A 13,558-nucleotide genomic window follows, 5' to 3' on the forward strand; every position below is an offset into this window, starting at 1 on the left:
TCTTCAACACCCCTATGCTACAACTGTCTTTTCACCTTCTTCTCTTATCAAGAATCTCCACTGTATCACATACTAGGTTTGTACATACAGTAGTTTATCTCCAGATCTTCGTTTGAAGCTAATCACTCTATATTTTTCATCTGTAACTGGATCTGTCCTATCTGCTATTAAAATCATAGGTCACATTCCCACCATATAAAAACCACTGAGTTTTAGAACTTGAAAATTTCCTAGAGATAAAGATCTATGAAATCATAGGGTGGAAAGTGAAAAAAAAAAAAAGTTTCTCTAGTCCACCATCCTTAAAGCACAAGTGAAGGTTAAGTGAATTCATGTTTGTAAAGTTCTCACAGCGGTGTTTATAGTACTAAGCCCGGATTCATGACCACTGGAATGTATTCACCACCAGGGCACAGGATGCATTTTATGCACTGATGTAATTACAGCATCAACAACATTATCAGGCATCCAGTAGGCACCCAAAATTTGTTGTCAAAATAAAATGAATAAACAAAAACAAAAAGCAGAATCAGAACTGTAAATACATAGAACTGATGGTTGTCTGAGGGGTAGGGGAAGGGCAACTGGGCAAAATGGGTGAAGGGGAGAAGGAGATACAGGCTTCCACTTATGGAATGAGTAAATCAAGGGAATGAAAGGCACAATGTAAGAAAAATAGTGATATGTAATAGCAATGCAATGGGGCAAATGGTAGCATTATGCATAAACTTGTTAAATCACTAAGTCGTACACCTGAAACTAACATAACATTATGTGTCAATGATACTCAAATTAAAAAAAAAAACTTAAGCAAAAAAAGTTAATATTGATACCACTAATCTTCCCTGTCAATTAATATAAATAGGAGATAACTTTTATATCACTATAAGAAAAGTATAATACCCAAAACAGGATTAAACTCCTATTTTAGAATAATCATACCTACTCCATTCCAACTGTAGAAATACCTGAGTGTGAACTTGGAACTTAAAAATAAAACATAACTAAAAAATCAATCAATCAATCAATCAATCATGACTAATGCCCAAAACTGGAACTATGAATTGAAAAACCAATACTCAGTGGTCTTATTTCATCAATAGAATTAAATGTAAAATACTTTGTTGAAATGTTTGTGAAAAGATGAAAAGATCTTTGAAGAGTCAATAAAATGTATTTGTAATGCTGAGGTGGTAGTAACATGTCCTTTATAATCCCACCCTCTCATGCAACTTTTTTCTTCAAGACTGGAAGCTTGTAATCATAGTGGTATTATTACTATTTTTCATTTACCATTCTAATAAAAGCATTTTCATTTCACTTATTTTTTTTCTATTGAGTATAATATAGCCATGAAAATCTTCTTGTAGATTACTTTTGGTTGTACTGAATTACATCCCTTAGATAAGTTTCTGTTAATGATATCACTGAATTAAATTATATGATCACCTTTATTATGTTTGCTGAATAGGGTGTCCTTCACAAAGGGGCTATATAAGTTTAGAATGCCACTAGCAATGAACAAAGGTACCAAAGCAAATTTTAAATTAGAAAACATTGTCATTTACTAGCTGTTAAGCTTTAATTAATTCATTTTATATTTATTTATTTATTTATTTATTTATTTATTTATTTATTTATTTGAGAGAGAAAGAGGGAGACAGAGAGCATGTACATAAATGGGGATAAGTTGGGGTGGGGAGGCAGAAGGGGAGGGAGAGGAAGAGGGAATCTTAAGCAGATACTGTCCTAAGCTTGGGGGAGCCCATCTCAGGGTTCCATCTCACAACACTGAGATCATGACCTGAGGTGAAACCAAGAGTCTGACAGTTAACTGACTCAGCCATTCAAGCGCCCCAAGTTTTTATTCATTATCTCTAACTCTCAAAGTGATGTCTCCATTGCCAGTACCATTATTCACATTACACAAATAACAAAATGGAGATTTCAGGGTAAAATAACTAGGTTAAGAGAATACAGCAAGACAAGACTTCTGGAATTGGAACCAAGGATTGTCAGATTTCTATTTCATTTCTGCATATTTGGGGATTTTTCCCATGCACTAATTTACTCATTCAAATTAAGTATAAAAATAAAGTGAGTTTCATGCTAAGAGAGGTACACATAAAAGGTTACGGAAAACCCAATAACTTGATTGCCTAACATATCTGAGGTGACAGAAAAGTTTAATTGAAAAAAATTAAACAACATATGTAGTTAAAAGGCTATTATACTTACAATAAACGTATCTTCCACTTTTGCAATTCCTTTTCCAAATATGGTCCCTAGTTGATCACCAACTCCAGCCAACAAAAAACCAAAGAGGGGAATTCCCAGTAAGGCATAGATGATACAGAATATTTTTCCCCCTTCTGTGCGCGGTGAAATATTTCCAAATCCTAAATACAAAAAAAAATTGTTTTCAGTTGTTTATAAATGAGTAATAGTTTAAAACATATGATCTTGTTAAAAAGAAAACAAGACAACTGAAAAAGGACTTGGGCTATATCCATTTTGACCTCAAACTTTCTGGTTGGTTTCTTCTTTCCAGTTTGGGGCTTGGCACAAGTGGAAGACAGAAACTACCCCCTCAAGCCATAAAGTCTGCCCTGAGCCAGCAAGACTCTGCCCATAACTGACTCCAAAACAAGGATGTATTTAACCTTCACTACCTTCCTGCATACACCCACCTACCTTTGTCCCACATTTCCCACATAAACCTGTAAGTATTAGTGGTGTTTTGGAGACAGTCTTTGAGAAGGCTAGTCCTCTGTCTTCCTGGTGTTGACCTCACTGAAATAAATTCCTTTCTGGTTTCACCACCACTCGTCTCCCTGCCTTTGGATTTTGTCAGCAGTGAGCGCCTGATCCTGGTCTGTTTGGGACCCCTGGAGCCAGATGCTCTTGCACTCCCGTGCCCCAGCTACAAAACCATAGACCGAAAATGGCACCACTTAGGCTAAATCCCCAAACTGGGGATTAATAGCTCATCTAGCTGCAGTTTCAACTTCACCCATAAATGCAGTCTTAGTCTTAACCTTAACCAGTCGGTTAGGAATGATCCTATCAGAGCCACATTGGCCTTCTCCATCACCCTCTCCCCCAAAGGAAGATGAGATGGATCTGCTTCGTAAGACCCCCTGTTCTTCCCTCTCAGGGAAAGCTACCTTGCCTGGAAGACCCTTTTCTTAGATTAATAACTTTCTTGCCCCACCCTTATTTTTAAAAATGTTGCTTGCTGTATGATTCCTCGGAGCTCCCCTCTGCTCACTAGAGGGCATACTGCCTAATTGATGAATCATTTAATAAAGCCAACTAGATCTTCAAATTTACTCAGTTAACTTTTGTTTTTTAACAACCTCAAGAGTAATTCAGAAATTCCCCAATATCAAAAGATATTACTCATAGGTTTCAACTAGTTAAGAATCCCTTTTAAATATATTTTAATGTAAAATAAGCAATAAGCAAATAAGAAAATATTTCAACAATCTACAAAGTATAGCTAATGTTCCAATTAAAATAGATGATGAAAACCAGGGGGTAACACATGCAGTAAAGCCAATATTTTCATTAAATTTCTTTCTGTATCTCTATACTGAGAGATACTGTTAACTATAGAGCTTTCATTGTCATTTATTGAGAAGGAGCATTGACAAAATAGCATGGATAGAGGAAGGCAACTTTTCACATATGGCGTCTACACATTTAACTCATTTACCTCCCATCTGTTCTTATCTACTAATGCCTTGGAGTGCTGAACACCAGAGCAATATGTGCAAAGGATCCATCCAGGGCAAGTGTGAAAAGGGCCCAGAAATCCTGTATCAAGGTAATTTTAAGGGAAAAATTTTAAGCTGAACTATCTGGGACAGTGTATCATTTCTGAATGCTATCCAGGAATGGAACTCAAGAATCTAAACCCTGTCCTCTATTCTACCATCAATTAGTAGAGTAGTAAAAACAAGAAAGGTTTGCTAAATCAGCAGGGTAGGCTGTTTTGACATGGGTTCTTTGACCATTCCAGAGAGTCTTGCTAAGATCCAACCCTGTTCTTTGTTGCTTCTCCAGATGAATAACTACATGGTCTGAAGTAGGGCCAACATCTGAGTTATCCTATTCCATCCCATTTTCTCTTTTCGATTAAGAGGACAAATGTCTTCAGAGTCATATCCATAAGAAGTAACCTACCTCTAGGAAGGGTCAGAAATGAAAGATAAAGGATACTGTCAGTGAGCCCTCTTGCTCAACTGTAGACTCCAATAGTTAAAACCAGAAATAGACAAGATTGCTTAAATCATGATTTAACTAAAATACATTGTGCTTATTTCTTACTACCATTTTTAAACATTCCAACCACCAGACCAGAAAAGCACTGATAGCAATGGAATGCCTAAAGACTTCACCCCACAGGTCCCCTTTCCCTGCCCATGACCATAGGTTGAACACCTACTGACCCTCACCCATGATCATTCATCTCTGCCTGGTCTCCTGAATGTAATCCCCTACCCTTAATCATTCCTTATAAAACTCTAGGTGTCCATCTTACTGGTGGAGAAGTCAGTTGTTAAGACTTAAACCTGCCATTCCTCTGGTTGACGGCACCTGAAATAAATTTCTGCCTTTCTTTTTTCCAACCCCCCAATAACTCTTGAGTTATTGGCTTCTCTTGTGGTGAGTTTGTCTGAGTGTTTTGAGCAACAGTGTTAATAAAACAAGCCAGGAGCTATGCTTCTGATTTGTCCAGGCCCCTTGGTTCTATGGGACAGAGCAGTTGGCCGGGGCAGCATGCCAGAGCTCACCCATTTGTTTCCTGATTTAGCAGCTGTGATAGATTGATCGGTAATAATACAACTTAAAAAAAAATTCTGATTGTGGCATTGCTATAAATAGGCTCTACTGTTTCAAAAATAAAATTCTAGCCGTCAGAGAGCTCAATTTGATCTGCTCCACTTAAGTTAAAGGGGCGTAAGAAACAAAGGCTCCAAGTTTTCATCCATCATTGACTCAGAATCAGCCTGGAGGCCACTGGAACATCTTTCAGAAAAGCTGACAGAGGATTTCTCAGAAAGCCTGTTTACATCACCAGTGCAATGACCCAAAATTCAAGGAGACTTCAGGATATAAGGAAAGCCAATCTACCTTTCATTGATCAAAAAAATGGAGACCGGTTCCTTGTGGCATCTCTGTACTTCATTTTTACTACCTCCACGTCAAAGTTAGCATACGAGAGACTGAGGGAGAGGAATGAAGCATCATGATATGAATCTTCTCTGCATGTCTTCTGTTTTGCCTTCCAAGTATGTCTTTCATTACCATCATACTGAGCTTTATGATGAATCTGTGCCTCCTAGGTGACATCCTTTACACACTGACCACTTCGCATGGACATACAGATACAGAGACCCAGCAGTTTTCTGACATAAAGGGAATGCCTATAACTCCCCAAACATTTCCCTGGGTGAAAGAATGAAATGGCTCTTCAGAGGATGGTTCCTTGTGCTTTCTTCCCTCTCTTCTCTATGTAAAATAAGACCAGACTTCCCTCCACAGATGTACTACACATTCTAACCAATCAAAGGGCACTGGTTAAATGACTTGATACTATCAATGGATTTATCAAAGGTATCCATTGATTCTAAGCAATATGCTAAGCTTTTAGAATATTAATCCTTGTGACTGTCTGGATTTCCTGACTCTCCCTGATGCATTAGCAGCATCTTCATTGCCTCAGGGTGAAATGGATTGTTACAGCAAGAAGAAAAGGTTAAAGAAACAGTATTAAGTTTTGTTTTCTTTTAACTCCTAAATTAAGGTATACGCAAGAAAATGTATCCCCTGAGAAGAGCAGAGTTCAGTTTATAGCATAAAATATGCAAAATTAAAAAAAAAAACAAAAAAAAATATGCAAAATTAGAGAGGAAAAGGAGCGGCTTCCAAAGAGCTTGGGGGAATAGACAAGACTGACCAGGGATGAGACATGACTTTGGAGGAGGTGGCATTAGGCAGAAACCAGAGGATAGGACGTTAGGGGTTGAGGAGGCAGGTTCCAATAGTATATACTAGGGCTCAACCTTGAGAGATAAACTATTAAATCTTCAGGGGTTTTACAAGTCAGCTGACTTCACATTAGTAGCTTGGAATCAGCTCTAGTAGGAATATTTATACCACAGAAATTGGCAAGCACTATAATTTATGGTTCCCCTCCCATTACCTAATGTTTACCAATATACTACAGAATAAAATACAGTGAAATTTAAGAGACTATATGTTGTCTATGCCAGAGACCTGGAGGGAAGCCAAGCCAAAGCCTATAGGTCCACTCTTAATATTCAGGTGAGTATATCACTAGAACAGCTATCATTTCTGCTTCACATCATTCTAAGGGAAGGGCCTTTCCTGAAAAGCTACTTTAAGTCCATTTTAAGTGGATCATCTAGCAGGAGACCCAAACGTACCACTCTGACTTGAATAATCTCAAGTGAACAGGCCATTTTCTGGGATCATTTACTAATATTACAAATAAATAATACACTTGTTCATGCACTGTGCACATTTAGCAATCACTTAATTATTTGTAAGAGTTCATTTAATGTCTGTATTCTCTACTTGACTTTGAGTTCCTGAGTGTAGAAGTTGATTTGTTATTTTTTATATATTTTTATAACTATGATTCCAAAATCTTCCTAACTTATTAATTAGTCCAAAATTGGCAATCAATTAGTATTTCTTCACTGGTTGACTGGCACATAGACCTAAAAAACTCACAATACTTTATAAGGAGGGTAAAGAAAAAATACAGAGAAATAGAATATCTCTGTGTGGGCACTAATAAAAAAATTAAACTTCTCTCCCACTAATTAATAAATTTACTATTTTTGCAATCAAAATTCCATAGTTTTAAACATTTTACAACTTAAGAGATGACTCTAAAATTCATCTGGAATAAAATTAACAATAATAGTCAATAAATATTTTAAAAGACTAATGTGAGGCAAAGTTTACCTCCAAATTAAAAAAAGATGTTAGCTATAGTTTTAACAATTAAAACTTGTGGCAAATTAAGAGTGTAAAACAATAGAAAGCATAGAAAAGGACCCCAGCATGTAAATGAATAGTTGATAAATATATTTCAAATCAATATAGAAGGAGTTGATCATCCAGTAACTAGGAACGGGATAAACTGTAGGCTTCTTGTAAATAAATGATGTCCTTACCTTACATTATACACTAAATAATTTTGAATAGATTATATCATAAAATATAAAGAGAATATGACCATAAAATACTATAAAAATATAGCAGGAGAATGACTCTTTAAGCACAACTTCTAGGACAGAATTATTAAAAAGTTAAAGATAAATATGGCTATGCAAAAAATATAATGATGCTGTATGTCAAAAGAAGAGCATAAATTCTATGTAATAAAGGCTAAATGCTTTTGCCAAGAGGCAGTGAAGAGAGACCCAAACACCTCTGTTATGAGTCTTCCTAGGGCTCCTCTTGGTCAAAGAGCCAAGCTTTCATTTTATTTTCAGGCCTTAAGTTGGACTGAATCTATCATATTTGCATTTGTGATTTGAGATATTCTAATTTAGCCTTCCATCACTATTATGTAAAACTTGGACTATTAAAGATACATCTTTTGTGGAGAAATATCAAATATTCATAATGATAAATTGATAAACCCCAAGTACATTACTGGCTTTGTGTATTTGAGATTTACTAAAAGCCTGTCAACTGGCCAACTTCAAAAAACAATTGTGTTTCCATTGGAAAATGTCAGGCTAAATGAGTAATAAGCAATATTTTGGGATAACAGTAGTCTTTCTACCCTCTCTGAATGAGACTTACTGGTAGTAAGTAACACAGTTAAACTATTTGGACTCATCAGTTGTAGTGTATATACTCCAGATTTAAGAGTTTTACTTGACTAATACATAGTTCATGAAAATCTTTACTCTCTTAGCCAGCATTTAATGTGGAGACTGTAAAAAAATAATAATGTGAAGACTGTAGTTTGTGATTACATTATTGAAGTAATTGTAAAAGCAATAATTTGAAATTGAATTTATGTGGATCCTTCTAGAATTAAACACATTAAAAATATCTAAGTAATTCTGATAAAAAAATTAGGATGTAGGACTCTATTACTCCAACCCCATGGAGAGAAAATTTAGGTAAGAAAAATACTGCATTCTACTATTTTACTCTGACCAATTCTATATCATTAAGCACTAAGTTACATGCAAGAAAGTAGAAATCAAATATCATCACAGCAAACAGTATGATTTAATTCTGTTCAATGACAAACTATTTAATAATAATTACATGCCATTTACTGTGCTAGATACCTGGGACAGAAAGATGAAGAAAACACTAGAATTAAAAAAACTCCAAATTCTTAATAAAATCAAATAAATATGTTATCTACCAACTTTTTAAAAAAGATTTTATCTTTAAGTAATCTTTACACCCAAGTCAGTGCTCAAACTCACAACCCTGAGATCCACCCACTGAACCAGCCAGTCACCCCTACCAACTTTTCTTTAAATATTAGTGAAGGTACATAAATGGATAAAGACTTACTACACAGAAAACTAAGAATGACAGTGTGTGTATGAGAAATATCCCATTAAAACATTGCACTTAAAAAGCAGAAGTTTAATTCCATGTTTACTTTGATCTGAAATGAAGGTAGGTCTATTCACATGCTGAATCTAGAAAGAGGCCATAACTGTTCGCTATATGCAGCATTTAAGTACTAAAACCAGAATAGACGCAAGGAAAGCCTGAAATAATTTCCTACTGGGACAATAAATGTTAATGTACTGTATCAGGAAATTCAGCAAAGACCCAAGGACAAATGAAGAGTGAGGAGATAAAGAAAAAGAGAAAGAAATACAAACCATCCTACTCAACATGAGCCTCTGAATAAGAAGTCCATAAATAAATCAAATGCTAAGAAACACAAACACAATCAACACCTGCAGCAGGAATTTACTCCAAATGAAAATAACTTCAAGGGACACTCTGAGCTAAATTTTGAAAGAGGTAGATTAAAAAAAATAATAAAATTTTTATTAATATTATGCGATAAATCGGCACAAAAATATAAATAGGTAGATAAGAAAAGGAATAAATGAGAAATCTTGGGAATGAATCATATTAACTTCTTTTAGGGAAATAAAATGGATGAAATGGACTGATATGGGTGAAGGAAGGACTGATGAATTTGAAGGTGATACTGAATAATTCACATAGAACTTAACACAAAGGAAAAGGGATTTAAAATAAAACCGTAAAGAAATATTAAGAGATCAGAGACAAGAAGGACAAAGAGACCTCAACAATTATATATGAGTTCTAGGAGGAGAAAATGGAAAGACTAGCAAGGAAACAATATTTAATATACTGTTAGCTGAGAACTCAAGAATTGAAGACCTGTGGACTCATATTGAAAGTGTACTCTTAGTGTTAAATATGCTAAATAAATATATACCCATGCCTAGACACATCACAGAAAATCAAAGAACATACAAATAAAGATAACATCTAAAAAGCTATCAGGGAAAAGATTTATAAAGGAACAATACATGAGCAAGAACAGTCACTGGAAAATAATGGAGTCCTGATATCTTCAAAGTGCTAATAAAACATAACCATTATTCTGAAACTTTATATTTAGCTAAACTATCAAAGAAGAATGAAAGGTCCTATTTTAGCATTTTCCAGATATACAAAGTCCAAAGAAACCACCCCCAGAGAACTCTTTCTAAAATCACTATCTAGGTGTGCTTGGGAAATTATATACATCAGAAAGAAGAAACGGAACCCAGAAGGAAATCATAGCATAAGAGAAACAGAAGTGGGCATGAAAGTGGAAAAAAATATCAGAAAATATAGTCAACTATTAATTGCGAAATACGTGCACATACATGAAAATGCACACAAACACTGTAAGTTAACAGTACTCAATAGTAACAAGATGGATGGGAGAATGGGGAAGTTCAATAAATAAGCAGTTTAGCTAAAATGTTAGCGATATAAAGCAATAGCCAAAAATGTGTTCAAGAATAATGGTAATGGAACGCCTGGGTGGCTCAGCGGTTGAGCATCTGCCTTGGGCTCAGGGCGTGATCCTGGAGTTCTGGGATCGAGTCTCACATCAGGCTCCCTTGCAGGGAGCCTGCTTCTCCCTCTGCCTATGTCTCTGCCTATCTCTGTGTGTCTCTCATGAATAAATAAATAAAGTCATTAAAACTTTTTTTTAGATTTTATTTATTTATTCATGAGAGACACGTAGAGAGAGAGAAAGAAAGAGGCAGAGACATAGGCAGAGGGAGAAGCAGACTCCCTGAAGGGAGTCTGATGTGGGTGGGACTCGATCCCAGGACTCCAGGATCACTCCCTGAGCCCAAGGCAGATGCTTAACTACTGAGACACCCAGGCTTCCCTTTAAAAAAAAGAAAAAAAAAAAAAAAAGAAGAAGAATGGTAACTACTAGCATTCCAACAAAAGAGTAGGAGAGTAACGAAAAAAGGACAAAGAAAGAGGGTGACATAAACAAGAAAAAATCCAAATATATAAACAATCACTATTTATATATTTAAATCCAAATATATAAACAATCACTATTTATGTAAATACATTAAACTCAGAGATTAGAATTTCTATAAATATCACAGATCAGATGAAAATAAAGGGATGAAAAAAGATTTGTCAGCAAATCCTTATCCAAAGAAAGTCAACATAACAATATTAATATCAATCACAAAATGTAAGTCTGAATGTACTCTTAAGGCTAATGAGATTAAAAAATTATAGACCTGAGGGAGCCTGAGTGTAATCTGGAAAGCTTTATAGATGTAAGGATGCAGAAAAAGCATTTGATAAAATTGAATACCCATTGATGATAGAACTTTTAGCAAATAAGAATTGGAAGGAAATTATATTAACATGATTTTAAGTTAAAAAAATAATAGCTGCCTTATACTTAAGATGAAGCTTGAAAGCACTGATTTTAAGGTAAGGATCATGACAAATACATCATCCTCATGGCTTCTCCGTTATAGTCTATTGTAGGTCAATGCTATAGGCTTAAAAGAAGATGTAAAATGAGAAAATAAAAGTTGAAGCTATTACTGTTTTTTAGATGATATACTTTTCTATATAATAAAGCCAAGAAAAAAATAAGGCCAAGAAGTTTTCTAGATTCAAAGAGAAACAACAATAATAACAATAATTTGTATGTGATTATTATGTGCTAGGCACTCTTACAAGTAATAAAGATTTTAATCCCCTTAATACTCATAATAACCACTGTGGGGTAGGTATTAATATTCTCATTTTGCTAATGAGGAAACTGAAGCATAGAGAGGTTAAGTCATTTTCCCAAAGATACACAGCTAATGAAGTGGGAGACCTGGAATTCAAACCCAGGTATTTTAGGTCCAATGTCTGGGCTCTAATCACATATACCACAATACTCCTATGCTCCCAGAAACAACCAAAATAGCTAAGAATAAATATCATAAATAACACATAATTATTTTATGGATAAAATTACCAAAAAAGTTGCAAAATAAATGACATAAAAAGAAACCTGAAGAGATGAAGAAATATTGTATGTTAATGTTACTAAATTTATGCTAAATATAATATAATTGCAATAGATATTTTGAAAGAGTTTTCAGTGGAATTTTATGAACTTTTATAAAAATCTGTAAGAAGGTAAAGGGCCAGCAATAGCTAAGAAATATTTGAATATTTGGGGAGAGAAATGATCTGTGAAGGTTTGTCATACATGATATCGAAACCTACTGCAGGTATTAAAAAACAGTATGATTAGGACAATGGGGTACTGGACAGGGAGAGGCAGACCAAGCAAAACAGAACTGAAAGCTCAGAAATAGATTCAAACATATCTGGAAGCATGGGTATCTGCCAAAGGGGTAGAAAAGATCAAGGGGTCAATGAATGCTAATGAATGGGTGTGTGGAGTTGGCTACCTGGTGAGACTGGGAAGGGTAATAAAGGGCCTTCAACTTCCTATATTGTTTCATTCAAAAACAGTAAAAACGGGATCCCTGGGTGGTGCAGCGGTTTGGCGCCTGCCTTTGGCCCAGGGCGCGATCCTGGAGACCTGGGATCGAGTCCCACATCGGGCTCCTGGTGCATGGAGCCTGCTTCTCCCTCTGCCTGTGTCTCTGCCTCTCTCTCTCTCTCCTCTCTCTCTCTGTGACTATCATAAATAAATAGAAATTAAAAAAAAAAACAGAAACAGCATGAAGCAATGTTAGATTTGATGAAAGTAGATGAATAGATGGTTGTGTACAATATAATTCTTTGTAGACATTTCTACTATTTGAAATACTGCACAATAATAAAAAAGAATTTCTATATATACATTACATTTATAAATCAAAAAGACATTGGACAATATTCTACACCATTTCTTATAGTTCTCTGAAAGCTAGAAATAGAAAATTGTCTTATCGTGACACAGAAGTCTATCTCAAAACAGTTAATATCATAATATTAAAGCACAAGAGGAATTCCCTTAAAATCTAGGGGGGACAAGGACATCCATTTTACAACTATTAAGTAGTATTATTCGGAAAGTTCTAGCACGAGTAATGGCAGTAAACATATAAGAGGAATAATTATTATAAAAAAAAAGACAAATATATTAGTTGTGGGTGGAATTAAATATCCAGTAAATACAGGGGAATACTGAAAATTGTATAGAGAAAAGCTCAGCAAAATAGATGAAGGCATGATAAATATGCAGAAATCAAGAGCATTATAGTATTTGAGCACTACCTCAAATATGCTAAATGAAATGGAAAATGATTTATTTAAAATATTAAGGGAAATATGAGAGACCTGTAAGTTATCTGATCAAGACATATACAAGAACTTTAGAGAACAGCTTGAGCTACTGTAGGAAGACTTCCTGAAGAAATTAATATCTAACCTAAGTAATGATAGATTCTCAAGGGTGAGCCAGGTAAAGAGTGGGTGAGGGGAGGGTGTGCATTCAAGGCAAAGGAAGAAACATCATCAGGAGGGCTCAGTAAGAAAGTGGTTCAGTTCAGTTAACCTCTTTGTGTCTTTCATCTGCATGGTATGGATTTTCATACAGGGTGAAATATTTGTCCCTCCAGAAGAGTGATCAATTTACTTAACACTTCAATTGAATAATTACTCCATTTCCAACCTACACATGATCTTTTAAAGAAAACAGTATGTTATTCTGCTCTTTTCTGTTTTGTTCCATCCCATTCTACAGTAGCTCAGGCTGTTCTACAAAGTTTTTGTATATATATGTCTTATCCTAGGCCTTCCCCAGCCCCCACTCTCCCACATCAAATGTGTGAGAGGACCCCTGAAATCTGTCATCTGGACTACACTCCTCCCCCTGCGACATTCACAACCTCACACAACCTGTTAGGGCTTAAATCAATCACCACACAGTCGGAGTTCTCAAATCTCCCTCGTGCCCAAATCCTAAAGCCACAGAACTTTGTAGGCAGTGAGGTGGAGCCCTTCAGCACCA

The 13,558-nt window shown here is 35.4% G+C and overlaps 1 protein-coding gene across 12 annotated transcripts in view; it reads right to left on the reverse strand.

The window, feature by feature from the left end:
- KCNK2 (potassium two pore domain channel subfamily K member 2) overlaps window positions 1–13,558 on the reverse strand; it is a 199,432-nt gene that overhangs the window by 55,881 nt on the left and 129,993 nt on the right. For all 12 annotated transcript variants that reach the window (XM_077902113.1, XM_077902110.1, XM_077902116.1 and 9 more), the window contains one exon: window positions 2,239–2,399. In XM_077902113.1, the coding sequence (XP_077758239.1) occupies window positions 2,239–2,399 (161 nt within the window). The remainder of the gene's footprint in view (window positions 1–2,238; window positions 2,400–13,558) is intronic.

The sequence above is a fragment of the Canis aureus genome, chromosome 6 (assembly GCF_053574225.1).
Source record: "Canis aureus isolate CA01 chromosome 6, VMU_Caureus_v.1.0, whole genome shotgun sequence".
In the NCBI taxonomy this organism is placed as follows: Eukaryota; Metazoa; Chordata; class Mammalia; order Carnivora; family Canidae; genus Canis; species Canis aureus.